Below are 15,494 nucleotides of genomic sequence, written 5' to 3'. Positions count from 1 at the left end.
GTGACCCAGAATTAGTAAAGTTTGACTACATTTATTTCAGAAGCATTCTGGCTGTAGAGCAATGTAACCTAAAGTAATTGCTGTCTTATTGCTGTTCATTGGCCTATGCAAAATGAGCAGATGGTCTCAGTCTAATTCCTAGTGGACAGTCATCCACATCATAAAAAAACAAAACTAAAACCCCACCATAATAATTGGCACCCTTGTTAACAATCCCAGCAGAGGGGGCAAAAAATGAACTCCCCTTCATTCCTGGAAGTGTTCCCGTTATACCAGGATTAAGGCACATTGGCAAGTCTAGGTGAGGAGTCTTGTACTGCTGCCATTTTTGCCATGCGTGCTTTGCTGATAAACAGAAGATTTCAGGCACCAGGGCTTTCAAATTGGCAACTCTCCTGAGCAGTTAAAATCACTTTAACAGTTGTGTGGATGTTTAAAGTGTATGGCCTATCATTGTTGTTGCATTGGCCATCATTTGCAACACACCAGTGCTTTTTCACTATAGTGTGCATACTCTAAGCCAAGCCTCACTTTTCATGCTGTGAGCCAACACAGAATGATTTCTTTGGGGAAATGGCTATCAAATTGTGGTTTCCTAGCTCTGCTAGTGTGGAACCTAGTTAGGAACATGTTTTGTGAACATGTCATCTTAATCATAGAAAATTGTATATGACATCTCCAAGACACTGAGAAGTACTTTTCCCACCTGGGTTTAGGCTGGGGCAGCATAACATTGCTATAAAGAAAACTTGATGGCAATGAAGATCTACATACAGTACCTGGCTGAGAACGTAGGGAAGGTCCCTCCGAGATACCTTAACTACATTTTTGCTCTTTGCCAGAAACTGAAGTTCCTCATCATTGAGGCCGATGTGGATCCTGCCATTTAAAATGCCCACGGTTGCAGGTACTGACCCATTTGTCCTTACAATCTCTTCCACCTCTCTGGCCATGCTGGAATAATACAGACAGAGCAACAAAAAATAAAACAGAAAAATGATGAGGTGGGAAATATCTTCAGCTCTCTCTGCCACCATGTTCCAGTTCCTACTTTATAACATTCCCTCAACTTCTGCTGAATCTGGTTCCTCTCCTGAACCTTACAACTAGCAGAAGTCTTTGGATCTCATTGCCAGAGGTGCAGATCTTCCCACAGCTCCCATTGCCAATGCTCAGTAGCTCTGAAAATCGGGCCCTTTATATGTTTAGTTTCCAGTAGGTGTCTGAAGGGCTGACCTGCCTGTCTGTGTTGCATAGATTAGAGGAGATATGATTTGTGGTGGAGGTGTTTAATTATAGTCTTCCCTCCCTAATATGCAGCCAGGTCTATTCTGTGGCCAGTGAGCAAAAAAGTGCTGTATGTCCCGAGCCACTTATCAGTTCTGACTTCATCCTAAAAGGTAAACCAGGGCAGGTGTGGGTGGAAGAGACTGAGAACTCTTCCTAAATTGTGCCATAGATTATTTGTTTAAAAGTGGCTTTCCACATCACAAAACAAACAGGTGTGGATGGGATTTGTTTCCATTAACTTGATTTACTGTACCCTGCCAGCTTTTCTCTCCACCAAACAGCTGAAGGTGAATATCATGGAGAAATGAAGGGTAATGATTTGGTATGTTAAGGAAGCAATTACACATAATCTGGTATGTGCTTATATTAGGTACCTCCACACGTGCCATGTTTTGTAAGACATGAAGATTGTAGGCCAAGTGCTGCCAGCTCCCTGAAAAGTGAGGGTATTTAGTGTAAATGATCCTCTTGAAGGATGGGATTGTTTTTTATAAAACATTTTGCATAACTGGCTAATGAGTCACAGCTCATACACCTTTACTGGATAGCCGCCTATTCCAAGTCTTCATTAGACACTCAAATTCCTCCTCTCATAATACTGATTTTGGATATGGACAGTGAGAGGCGTGGGATACTGAAGGGCTGCAAGTTGGGGCTTCTTCATCTTTGCAGGCTTTTTATTTACTAATTTGTGAGACTACTTCATTTCTTGTTGGCAGGTTTGGCAGGTCCTTCTGTCCCCGGGGCTTCTGTACCTGCCCTAGACAGCCTCAAGCTGCCTTCTCACTAAAACAGAACTCACTGCATTCTGATCTCTAAGGAACAGCACCAGCAGAGGTGAAAATAAGCCGGTCCGGTATGGCATACCAGCAAGAGCCGGTACGCTGTGCCGGACTGGACCGGCTTCCCTGGCGGTGATTTAAAGGGCCCAGGGCTCCAGCCGCTGCGGGGAGCCCGGGCCCTTTAAATCACCGCCGGCGCTCCGGCAGTGGGGCTCGGGCGGCGCTTTAAAGGGCCCGGGGCTCCCCGCAGTGGCAGGAGCACCGGGCCTTTTAAATCCCCACCGAAGCCCTGCCGCCCCAGGGTAGCGGTGGCAGGGCTTCCGCGGTGATTTAAAGGGCCCGGAGCTCCGCGGTGGCCAGAGCCCCGCGCCCTTTAATTTGCCCCTGAGCTCTGGGGCTCCCAGCCGCCTCTGCAGCTGGTAGCTCCAGGGTGATTTAAAGGCCCTGGGGCTCCCAGCCACAGCCAGAGCCCCAGGGCCTTTAAATCTTGAAAGGCCCCGCCTCTTCCGGCTGAGGCCCCACCCCCGCTCAGGACTCAGGTGTACCGGTAAGTCCTTTAAGTTACTTTCACCCCTGAGCACCAGAGAAAAATAATGGCTGTATAAGAAACAAATAGAAAATTCAGTACAGTAACCTTCCTCTGCCGTGGCTCAGTAGCTAAGCAAAAGTATGGGAGATTGCTTACATTTTTGGTACTGTCACTCAGAGGAATACTTATATAGAGGGTATCCACAAGTAAAGGGTTGGTTGCAGAGATGGGGTTCCTTGGCACAGTGCTGTCTTAGCATAGGCCAGCAAGAGAATCCAGGAGAACATTGTAGTGGCATTTACAGTCAATGTACAGATAAGCAGAGGTCATCATTGTATTCCAGTAACTTTTACATTATAAAAGATGTAGCCAAAGAAACTTATGAGTACTTGCAAGGTCTCCACAAGCCATCCAGCCACAAATGCCTGAGATCTCTATCCAGACAAGGCAATGTCATCATTTGCTGCCACTTTGTGAAGAAAGCCAGGGATTTGATGCTACAGATCAGGGGTCGGCAACGTTCGGCATGCGGCTCACCAGGGTAAGCACCCTGGTGGGCCGGGCCAGTTTTATTTACTTGCTGACGCTGCAGGTTCAGCCAATCGCGGCCCCCACTGGCCGCAGTTCGCCGTCCCGGGCCAATGGAGGCGGCGAGAAGCGGCGCGGGCGAGCGATGTGCTGGCCATGGCTTCTCGCCGCCCCCATTGGCCCGGGACAGCGAACCACAGCCAGTGGGGGCCGCGATCGGCCGAACCTGCCGCGTCAGCAGGTAAATAAAACTGGCCCGGCCCACCAGGGTGCTTACCTGGCGAGCCGCGTGCCGAACGTTGCCGACCCCGCTACAGATGGATATGTATAGTACGTGTAAATCTGGGGTTTGTCATGTAGTTCTGCTATCTTTCAAAGCCCAGATGCAGCTGTTTTGTAACCAAGGTCATATTCTGCATGCTTGTCACACCCTCAGTTCCCACTAATTTTAGTGGCAGCTTTGGGTGAACCACAAATACAGAAACAGGCCCATAGATTATCAGACACAACCATACAATTTTGCTGCACTAGGGTCATCAAATCATCAAATCTACAACCTCAAATTCTGGGGATAGGGCATGCCATGTGTAATGATGGTGCTCTCCAAGGCTACGATCGGTCTCCCATCAGCCAGAGCTTCCTCCACAGAAGATGAAACCCTGAAATGAGTTCCTAGGAATAAAATATAGGAAAATAATATATATTTTAAGGTGACGATAGACTTCTTGATTTATCAAACTGATCTACATTAGGCAGTGTGGGAATAGCTGTATAGGGAGTTGGAGGATCAGACTAGGATGAGCACACAACCTAATTTTTATGGGACAATCCCAATTTTTGTGAATCTGTCCTGTGTCCTGCAAAGCCATGCAAGAAGCAAAACCTGCTGAAATGATTAAATCATTTGGGTAAGAAAAAAACCTTTTATGCTTTACAACGTAGTTTCATCACACAATCAGAGTGTTTTTCTCTTCCTGCAGAACAAGATGGGAAAGGTGGTAACACACCAGCATTTGCAATCCTGAACCCTATGCCTCTCTTGAATACACCAAAAACCCAACAGAATCAAAAAGGGCTGAAAAGAGAGTTTTATTCCATATTTTCAGTGGCATCAGATTGTAAAAAGAGCAAATGTACAATTGTTTTGCATATATGGTAATTCAGTATGGAATTTACAGGATTTTTTTAAAGATAAATGGTTTACTAAAATTATTCAGACTTTTCAAGTAAATATACTACTTAGTGCCACAAACCAGAAAAGAATTAATCATTTTGAGACCAATTTTAGGGGAAATTTTGAGAAGAGAATGCTATGAATTCATTCTATATCAGCTCAGCACCTACAACACTCACTGTAGGTAGGAATTCAGATAGCCCAAGATCAGATCTATGCCCAAGGTGCCATCAAATTTAGACAAACAATTTTATTAGGAGTAATGTAGAGCTTGAAGAGTGATTAGGATCCTTTTAATCCTAGGATTATTCTTTATTATTTTTTGTATTGAACTAGCATCGAAGGGTCCCAGTCACGCCGCTCCTGAAATCTGAACTGTGAAGTCAATTGTCAATCAATTTCATATTGAACATTATGGGCCTCATTATCCTCTCCCATCAATTTTACAGCTGTGTAACTCCAGGGACTTCAATGGAGCTAATCCCAATTTACACTGGTGTAAGTGAGAGGAGAACTGGGCTTTGCAAGTCTGTCATGATTTGAGAAGGGTGTGCACATTAAAAGAGTGGAGCTGTCAGTGCTAAAAATACCACCACAGCCAAGACATTACAGTATCATGCACTGAAGTTCCCTTGCCCCATATTTTTTCCTATAAATGCCATAAAACAGAAGCTCTCTGTGAAATGAGTTTTAAAAGGCCTCAGGCTACCTTGAGTGAGCTGCCTCTACATTGTTCCCAGACACTGCCAGTTCAGGATCCCGGTTGCGTTCCAATCACAGGGACTTTTTCAGAGGACACTACTCACCATGCAGGAATCTTCTCATCTGGATGATCCTAGGAGCCACAGCAGCTCTTTGTCTTCCCAAAGTACAGGCCAGATTTCCAATCATGCTGTGTGCAGGGATGGCACTGTCAGGAGAGCAATACCATGTCAAATGAAAGTAGTACAGAAGGCAGTGACCTTATTATTTCCCAAACTGCTTGTTAATCATGAACTGCAACCCGGCTCCCTGTGATCTCCAGATTGAGAAAACAAGTTGTATGTATCCGAGACGTTAGAGAGGCATTGTCGAGGATTATCCAGCCCTCTGACTACTACCCCATGCTACTCATCCATGTGGGCACAAATGATACTGCGCAGTGTGACACTGAGCAGATCAAGAGTGACTACAGGGCTCTGGGAGTACTGGTGAAGGAGTTTGGAGCGCAGGTGGTATTCTCTTCGATTCTTCCTGTCAAAGATAGGGGCCCGGGCAGAGACAGATGCATCATGGAGGTGAATGCCTGGCTGCGAAGATGGTGTCGCCAGGAGGGCTTTGGCTTCCTAGACCACGGGATGCTATTCGAGGAAGGACTGCTAGGCAGAGATGGCGTTCACCTTTCGAGGAGGGGAAAGACCCTATTTGGACACAGACTGGCTAACCTAGTGAGGAGGGCTTTAAACTAGGTTCGACGGGGACAGGTGAGCAAAGCCCACAGGTAAGTGGGGAACATGGAGACCTGGGAGATGGGTCGGAAACAAGAGGGAGTGTGGGCTATATTGGCAGAGAGAAAGGAGGGTCAGGACAAAACTGGGAGGAAATATCAAACCAGTATCTTAGATGCCTATATACAAATGCGAGAAGTATGGGTAATAAGATTTGAGCGTTGGCCTGCTAAACCCAGGGTTGTGAGTTCAATCCTTGAGGGGGCCACTTGGGGATCTGGGGCAAAATCAGTACTTGGTCCTGCTAGTGAAGGCAGGGGGCTGGACTCGATGACCTTTCAAGGTCCCTTCCAGTTCTAGGAGATGGGATATCTCCATTATTTTTTTTTTTTTTTTTTAAGCAGGAAGAACTGGAAGTGCTAATAAATAAATACAACTATGACATTGTTGGCATCACTGAAACTTGGTGGGATAATACACATGATTGGAATGTTGGTGTGGATGGGTACAGCTTGCTCAGGAAGGATAGACAGGGGAAAAAGGGAGGAGGTGTTGCCTTATATATTAAAAATGTACACACTTGGACTGAGGTAGAGATGGACATAGGAGATGGAAGTGTTGAGAGTCTCTGGGTTAGGCTAAAAGGGGTAAAAAACAAGGGAGATGTCATGCTAGGAGTCTACTACAGGCCACCTAACCAGGTGGAAGAGGTGGATGAGGCTTTTTTTAAGCAACTAACAAAATCATCCAAAGCCCAAGATTTGGTGGTGATGGGGGACTTCAACTATCCGGATATATGTTGGGAAAATAACACAGCGGGGCACAGACTATCCAACAAATTCTTGGACTGCATTGCAGACAACTTTTTATTTCAGAAGGTTGAAAAAGCTACTAGGGGGGAAGCTGTTCTAGACTTGATTTTAACAAATAGGGAGGAACTCGTTGAGAATTTGAAAGTAGAAGCCAGCCTGGGTGAAAGTGATCATGAAGTCATAGAGTTTGCAATTCTAAGGAAGGGTAGAAGGGAGAACAGCAAAATAGAGACAATGGATTTCAGGAAGGCAGATTTTGGTAAGCTCAGAGAGCTGATAGGTAAGGTCCCATGGGAATCAAGACTGAGGGGAAAAACAACTGAGGAGAGTTGGCAGTTTTTCAAAGGGACACTATTAAGGGCCCAAAAGCAAGCTATTCCACTGTTAGGAAAGATAGAAAATGTGGCAAAAGACCACCTTGGCTTAACCACGAGATCTTGCATGATCTAAAAAATAAAAAGGAGTCATATAAAAAATGGAAACTAGGACAGATTACAAAGGATGAATATAGGCAAACAACACAGGAATGCAGGGGCAAGATTAGAAAGGCAAAGGCACAAAATGAGCTCAAACTAGCTACGGGAATAAAGGGAAACAAGAAGACTTTTTATCAATACATTAGAAGCAAGAGGAAGACCAAAGACAGGGTAGGCCCACTGCTTAGTGAAGAGGGAGAAACAGTAACAGGAAACTTGGAAATGGCAGAGATGCTTAATGACTTCTTTGTTTTGGTCTTCACCGAGAAGTCTGAAGGAATGCCTAACATAGTGAATGCTAATGGCAAGGGGATAGGTTTAGCAGATAAAATAAAAAAAGAACAAGTTAAAAATCACTTAGAAAAGTTAGATGCCTGCAAGTCACCAGGGCCTGATGAAATGCATCCTAGAATACTCAAGAAGCTAATAGAGGAGGTATCTGAGCCTCTAGCTATTATCTTTGGAAAATCATGGGAGACGGGAGAGATTCCAGAAGACTGGAAAAGGGCAAATATAGTGCCCATCTATAAAAAGGGAAATAAAAACAACCCAGGAAACTACAGACCAGTTAGTTTAACTTCTGTGCCAGGGAAGATAATGGAGCAAGTAATTAAGGAAATCATCTGCAAACACTTGGAAGGTGGTAAGGTGATAGGGAACAGCCAGCATGGATTTGTAAAGAACAAATCATGTCAAACCAATATGATAGCTTTCTTTGATAGGATAACGAGCCTTGTGGATAAGGGTGAAGCAGTGGATGTGGTATACCTAGACTTTAGTAAGGCATTTGATACGGTCTCGCATGATATTCTTATCGATAAACTAGGCAAATACAATTTAGATGGGGCTACTATAAGGTGGGTGCATAACTGGCTGGATAACCGTACTCAGAGAGTTGTTATTAATGGTTCCCAATCCTGCTGGAAAGGCATAACGAGTGGGGTTCCGCAGGGGTCTGTTTTGGGACCGGCTCTGTTCAATATCTTCATCAACGACTTAGATATTGGCATAGAAAGTACGCTTATTAAGTTTGCGGATGATACCAAACTGGGAGGGATTGCAACTGCTTTGGAGGACAGGGTCATAATTCAAAATGATCTGGACAAATTGGAGAAATGGTCTGAGTTAAACAGGATGAAGTTTAACAAACACAAATGCAAAGTGCTCCACTTAGGAAGAAAAAATCAGTTTCACACATACAGAATGGGAAGAGACTGTCTAGGAAGGAGTACGGCAGAAAGGGATCTAGGGGTTATAGTGGACCACAAGCTAAATATGAGTCAACAGTGTGATGCTGTTGCAAAAAAAGCAAACATGATTCTGGGATGTATTAACAGGTGTGTTGTGAGCAAGACACGAGAAGTCATTCTTCCGCTCTACTCTGCTCTAGTTAGGCCTCAGCTGGAGTATTGTGTCCAGTTCTGGGCACCGCATTTCAAAAAAGATGTGGAGAAATTGGAAAGGGTCCAGAGAAGAGCAACAAGAATGATTAAAGGTCTTGAGAACATGACCTATGAAGGAAGGCTGAAAGAATTGGGTTTGTTTAGTTTGGAAAAGAGAAGACTGAGAGGGGACATGATAGCAGTTTTCAGGTATTTAAAAGGGTGTCATAAGGAGGAGGGAGAAAACTTGTTCACCTTAGCCTCTAAGGATAGAACAAGAAGCAATGGGTTTAAACTGCAGCAAGGGAGGTCTAGGTTGGACATTAGGAAAAAGTTCCTAACTGGGTGGTTAAACACTGGAATAAATTGCCTAGGGAGGTTGTGGAATCTCCATCTCTGGAGATATTTAAGAGTAGGTTAGATAAATGTCTATCAGGGATGGTCTAGACAGTATTTGGTCCTGCCATGAGGGCAGGGGACTGGACTCGATGACCTCTCGAGGTCCCTTCCAGTCCTAGAATCTATGAATCTATGAATCTATGTGTTGTAGAGGATGGGCTAACAGACGGAAAAATCCTATGTATAGATGCACTGGGCTTTTGGGTGCTTTAGACAAAGTGGTAAGCAGTATGGTAAAATGTGTAAAGAAAGAAACCTGCAGACAAAGAGAAAGCCAGATGGCAGATAGTAAATACGGAGAGACAGACTAGCTTCCCCAGAAACAAGAGGGCTGACTAATCTCTTACTTTATGTAATCACTACGTAAAAAGGTACAAAGGGCTGGAAATGGGGAGTTTCAGTTCAACTCTAGCAATAGTTCCTTCAGTCCTTCTCCAGAAGCTATTATTTTCTCTGAACAACTTCTGTTAATGTCTGTGAAACTATTCCTTCATTCTAAAAAAATTATATATCTAAATAGAAAGCTAGCTCCATAGAAAGAGATGGGCTTGTGGTGAAGGCAATGGACTGGGAGTCAGGAGCAATTCTTGGCTCCTTCACAGACTTCCTGTGTGAGCCAGGGCAAGTCTCTTAACCCTCTGGGTCTCAGTTTTCCAGCTGTGAAATGGGATAATACTTCCTTTGTCTGTCTTGTCCAGTTAGACTGAAAATTCTTCAGGACAGGAAGTGTCTTTTTACTATGGGTTCATGCAGTGCCTAGCACAGTGGGGCCCTGTTCTCGGTTGGGACCTCTAGGCACTACTATAATAGTAATAATTAATATATACACACTCAGTAGGTGATTTTTGCTAGAATCTTAGAAATCCACCTGTAAGGGAGGGATGGGTCTGGTCTGTTTGATACAAAGACGGGGTATAGTTCTTATAGACATCCTCTCTCAAGCCACCAAATAGCAGTTGCCAAGAGAGATGAGACACTCCTGACCTAAACAGTGGGCCAAACCCAGATGTCCGTACTCCTTTTTTAATCTGTACTTACTAAAACAAACCCCCCATTTCATTAAATGTGTGGAATCAGATATGATCCATAGGGAGCAAAATTCCCCTTCTATATATGTGCTCTTTATTAGATCTCTGCAAAACTCCAACAGTTTGGGATCCCCAAGGGTTCGCACAAACTTTCTAGTTTTGAGTTGTGTGAGCCTGCCACCCACAGGCCAAATTCAGCCCTCGTGTAACTCCTTTGAAGATAGTTGGGTATCGAGTTTTGTGCTGACTTTCCAGTTTTAAACAAGCCCGCAAACCGAATGTGAAACATCAGCTGAAATTGCCAAGGTGCACCTATTTGTGGATCAAAACCAACTTGTTTCCACCCAAAACCCTACATTACCTCAGGTTTACTAGAAACTATTCAGCCAATATTCAGACTAGGTTTGCTGAGAGATTTTTGAACTTGGCAGACATTTTAGCAAACCCTGCTTGACATTTTGGTTTATAACAAAAGATATGAAGTTTCATTACAAAAGTTTCACACAGTTCTAGTTTAAACTAGCTTTTCCTCAAGTAACCCTCCCCCAAACCCTCCCAGCCAGCAGCCCTTTGTTACACACCATCAGCATTTGATTTCATTAAGTGGTGGACTGATATATTGTCAGTCTCTTACCTCTGGGTTTCTGTCTGACATACATGGGCTGTTGTCTGCACTGAATTGTCACTCAAGCAGCTCTGCAGGGAGGTGGGACTAGTGGGGCTTGCTGCAGAATTGGCTTGAGCTGTTTCGCATTCCAGCCACACGCTCCATGCTGAGATAGTCTATCTATCATTAACAGCCTAAGCAGCTGGGGCTCTGGAACTGGTCCCTGTGTAGGGGATAGGAGAGGATTTCACAACTGGATGGGGATTTCTTTTCCTAACTCAGTGCCAAATATTCTTCCCTCTTTTCACATCACTTTTTTTTCACTTTTCATGTTCCTTTGTTCTTTGTACTAGGTTTTAAACATGAACTTAGTGCTGGTGAAAGCCACTAAAGAGAGAGCCCTGGAGATTTAAGTTCTACTTATTTATCCACAGACAGTACAGAAAGTAGCAGTACGAGCTTCCTTTACAACCCTACCAACATGGGAGGTGTTAAACCCACCTTTGGAGGAGAGCAGGTAGTTCACTTTAAATGCCCATTCAGTCCTTGGATGCTCCACAAGGAATGCTGCTGGAGTTAGTGCCAGGTTTGGTTATGCTTTTTCTGACGTGGATACCTGTCCCCTGGCACATTTACGGAGACCACAAGCTCATTTCACAAAGGCCACTGGGGGCTGGTTCACCTGCACATCTACCAATGTGATATACGCCATCATGTGCCAGCAATGCCCCTCTGCCATGTACATTGGCCAAACCGGACAGTCTCTACGCAAAAGAATAAATGGACACAAATCTGACATCAGGAATCATAACATTCAAAAACCAGTGGGAGAACACTTCAACCTCTCTAACCATACAAATCAATTTGGTAATCAAGCTGCATAACCAGTTGTTGACCCCTGTTTTAGTGAATTGACACTTTAGCCAAGGCCATTCTCATTCAATATGACCTCAGCATGCAGTTCACCATATCAGGAAATCCAAGTGTAACAGTTCCGAAGAAAATGCAGCCTTCGGTGTATGTTTTCTTCTGTTATTTTTCTCCCCAAACCAAATGAAAACCATTCTCTCTGTGGGTGTCAGGACTGCAGCTCAGCTCTGCAACTTAGCCATGTAGAGCACAGGTGTCACTATACTACCCTGGTCATGTGCTGGTAATCTTACACTTCTTGTAACCTTACACCTCAGATATCTGGAGTACATATTTTAGGTTTGCCATAACGAACATATGAGCTTTCGTGAGCAATACATTGAGACCAGTTCTTCCCTCAGTTCAATTTAAAGCCGTTAGGCTTCATAATCAGTGAAAGAGAATAAATGACTTTGATACTGAATACTCCCCCATATAAGAGGCAGACTGGCAGCAATGTTCTAGAGAGAACAGAAGCTTCTGGAATGGGGAATACAGTGAGTAATGTCAGAAGGACCAGAGATAGGGGCAGGAGTAGGGTGGGGAGTCTAAAAGACTGTGACAGCTGGAATCAGTCAAAGAGAGGAAAACTGACCGTCAGTTGGGAGCCAGCAAATCAGACTCTAAACTGAAGTAAGTTGTTTCCCAAAGCCCTAGGGAAAAGGAGTTTGTAGCTAGAACTGGTTGGGAATTTTCTGACGTTTTCGTTGGAAAATGACAATTCATTGAAACCAAAATGTTTCACAGAAATTAGGGCTGTCAGCGATTAAAAAAATTAATAGTGATTAATTGCGTGATTAATTGCACTTTTAAACAATAATAGAATACCATTTATTTAAATATTTTTGGATGTTTTCTACATTTTCAAATATATTGATTTCAGTTACAACACAGAATACAAAGTATACAGTGCTCACTTAATATTTATTTTTGATTACAAATTAGGCTGACCAGATAGCAAGTGTGAAAAATCGGGATAGGGCGTGGTGGGTAATAGGAGCCTTTATAAGAAAAAGCCCCAAATATCGGGGCTGTCCCTATAAAATCGGGACATCTGGTCACCCTATTACAAGTATTTGCACTGTAAAAAAACCAACAAAAAATAGTATTTTGGAATTCACCTATACAACTACAGTAGTGCAATCTCTTTATCATGAAAGTTGAACTTACAAATGTAGAATTATGTACAAAATAAACTGCATTCAGAAATAAAACAATGTAAAATTTTAGAGCCTGAAAGTCCACTCAGTCCTACTTCTTGTTCAGCCAATCGCTCAGACAAACAAGTTTGTTTACATTTTAGGATATAATGCTGCCCACTTCTTGCTTACAATGTCACTTGAAAGTGAGAACAGGCATTCTCATGGCACTGTCGTAGCTGGCATTGCAAGATATTTATGTGCCAGATGTGCTAAAGATTCATATGTCCCTTCATGCTTCAACCACCATTCCAGGGGACATGCATCCATGCTGATGACAGGTTCTGCTTGATAACAATCCAAAGCAAAAAGAACAAGAGTACTTGTGGCACCTTAGAGACTAACAAATTTATTTGAGCATAAGCTTTCGTGGGCTACAGCCCACTTCTTCGGATGCATAGAATGGAACATATATTGAGGAGATATATATACACATACAGAGAGCATGAAAAGGTGGGAGTTGTCTTATCAACTCTGAGAGGCCAATTAAGTAAGAGAAAAAAACTTTTGAAGTGATAATCAAGATAGCCCAGTACAGGTTTCAGAGTACAGACAGTTTGATAAGAAGTGTGAGAATACTTACATGGGGAGATAGATTCAATGTTTGTAATGGCTCAGCCATTCCCAGTCTCTATTCAAGCCTAAGTTGATTGTATCTAGTTTGCATATCAATTCAAGCTCAGCAGTTTCTCATTGGAGTCTGTTTTTGAAGCTTTTCTGTTGCAAAATTGCCACCCACAGGTCTGTCATTGAGTGACCAGACAGGTTAAAGTGTTCTCCCACTGGTTTTTGAATGTTATGATTCCTGATGTCAGATTTGTGTCCATTAATTCTTTTGCGTAGAGACTGTCCGGTTTGGCCAATGTACATGGCAGAGGGGCATTGCTGGCACATGATGGCGTATATCACATTGGTAGATATATATCACATCCAAAGCAGTGTGCACCGACGCATGTTCATTTTCATTATCTGAGTCAGATGCCACCAGCAGAAGGTTGATTTTCTTTTTTGGTGGTTTTGCTGTTTCTGTAGTTTCTGCATTGGAGTGTTACTCTTTTAAGACTTCTGAAAGCAAACTCCACACCTCGTCCCTCTCAGCTACAGCACTCAAGTGCCTTCCAAAATCTATCTTTAGAAATCTCACATTGGTACCTTCTTTGTATTCTGTCAAATCTGCAGTGAAAGTGTTCCTAAAATGAACCACATGTGCTGGGTCATCATCCGAGACTGCTATAACATGAAATATATGCAGAATGCGGATAAAACAGAGCAGGGGACATACAATTCTCCCCCAAGGAGTTCAGTCACAAATTTAATTAACACACATTTTTTTAACGAGCGTCATCAGCATGGAAGCATGACCTCTGGAATGGTGGCCAAAGCACAAAGGGGCAAACAAATGTTTAGCATATCTGGCATGTGAATACCTTGCAAGGCTGACTACAAAAGTAGGAGTGTTGCCAGCAGATCGAGGGAAGTGATTATTCCCCTCTATTTGGCACTGGTGAGGCCACATCTGGAATATTATGTCCAGTTTTGGGCCCCCACTACAGAAAGGATGTGGACAAATTGGAGAGTCCAGCGGAGGGCAACGAAAATGATTAGGGGGCTGGGGCACATGACTTATGAGGAGAGGCTGAGGGAACTGGGCTTACTTAATCTCCAGAAGAGACGAGTGAGGGGAGATTTGATAGCAGCCTTCAACTACCTGAAGGGGCGTGTGACATTATTGACATGAACTGTGACAGTATAGATCATTGTTGCAACCAAAGTCATATAGTTGCACCAAATCTTGTACAAAAGAGGTCAAGTAAGGTGTCTATGAAAAGGTTATGATTTGCTGGTTATGATTATGCTATCTCTATGCATGTATCATTTTTGTATTTAAAGTTATAAGTATTGGCTCTATATTGTCTGTATTTCAAACTTGTGCTATGCTTCTGGGTGACACCCCAGACAATTTGGCATCAGCACTGCCTAGCCTGCTTGATGGCCCATTAAGGACCATCAGCTATACAACTGACCCATTGAGAGAAGGCAGATTCACCTTGTGACTCAGCAAGGCATGCAGGGACATGCCTATGGACAGAACTCTAAAGTTTTTCCATGCCATGTGCTGCGTAGCTTGTGCTTGGAACAAAGGAAGCACAAGCCACATGGCAAAAGGACTATAAAAGGCAGCTGCATCATCTCCATTTTGTCTTCAGTCCTGCTTCTTACCTCTGGAGGAATTTTGCTACACTGAAGCTCTGAACAAAGGACTGAATGACCCATCCAAGCTGTGGATGTACTCCAGAGACTTGATTTGAGCCTGCAGTTTATTCCATCACTGCTACAAACCTGAACCGAGAACTTTGCCATTGCTGTATGTAATTGATTACTTTGACCAATTTTAGCTCTCATCTATATTTCTTTTTTTGAACAAACCTTTAGATTTTAAAGGATTGGCATAAGCATGATTTATGGGTAAGATCTGACTTGTATATTGACCTGGGTTTGGGGCTTGGTCCCTTGGGATCGGGAGATCCTTTTTTTTTCTTTTACTTGGGTATTGGTTTTCATAACCATTCATCCCCATAAGGAGCAATGCTGGTGGTGATAAAGGGAACAGGAGTATCTGAGGGAATTGCTTGTATGACTTCTGGTTAGCCAGTGGGGTAAAACCGAAGTCCTCTCTGTTTGGCTGGTTTGGCGTGCCTTCATAGTAAAGGAACTCCAGCTTTGGGCTGTAACTGCCCTGCTCTAAGCAATTTATCCTGAATTGATACTCTCAGTAGTGTCCCACGAAAGGCCGCCTCGTTACAGGGGGTTCCAAAGAGGATGGAGCTATGCTGTTCTCAGTGGTGGCAGATGACAGAACAAGGAGCAATGGTCTCAAGTTGCAGTGGGGGAGGTCTAGGTTGGATATTAGGAAAAACTATTTCACTAGGAGGGTGGTGAAGCACTGGACTG

The 15,494-nt window shown here is 43.6% G+C and overlaps 1 protein-coding gene across 1 annotated transcript in view; it reads right to left on the bottom strand.

Moving 5' to 3' along the window:
- LOC112107182 overlaps positions 1-10,501 on the bottom strand; it is a 44,688-nt gene extending 34,187 nt beyond the window's left edge. The window contains 4 exon segments of the mRNA XM_029912825.1: positions 780-954; positions 3,687-3,801; positions 5,110-5,213; positions 10,462-10,501. Coding sequence (XP_029768685.1) covers positions 780-954; positions 3,687-3,801; positions 5,110-5,194 — 375 coding nt within the window. The 5' untranslated portion in view covers positions 5,195-5,213; positions 10,462-10,501.
- Positions 10,502-15,494: the final 4,993 nt, after the last annotated feature.

The sequence above is a fragment of the Terrapene carolina genome, unplaced genomic scaffold, assembly GCF_002925995.2.
Source record: "Terrapene carolina triunguis isolate 2854851 unplaced genomic scaffold, T_m_triunguis-2.0 Scaffold247, whole genome shotgun sequence".
Classification (NCBI taxonomy): domain Eukaryota; kingdom Metazoa; phylum Chordata; order Testudines; family Emydidae; genus Terrapene; species Terrapene triunguis.
This window is presented reverse-complemented; position numbering and strand designations above follow the sequence as displayed.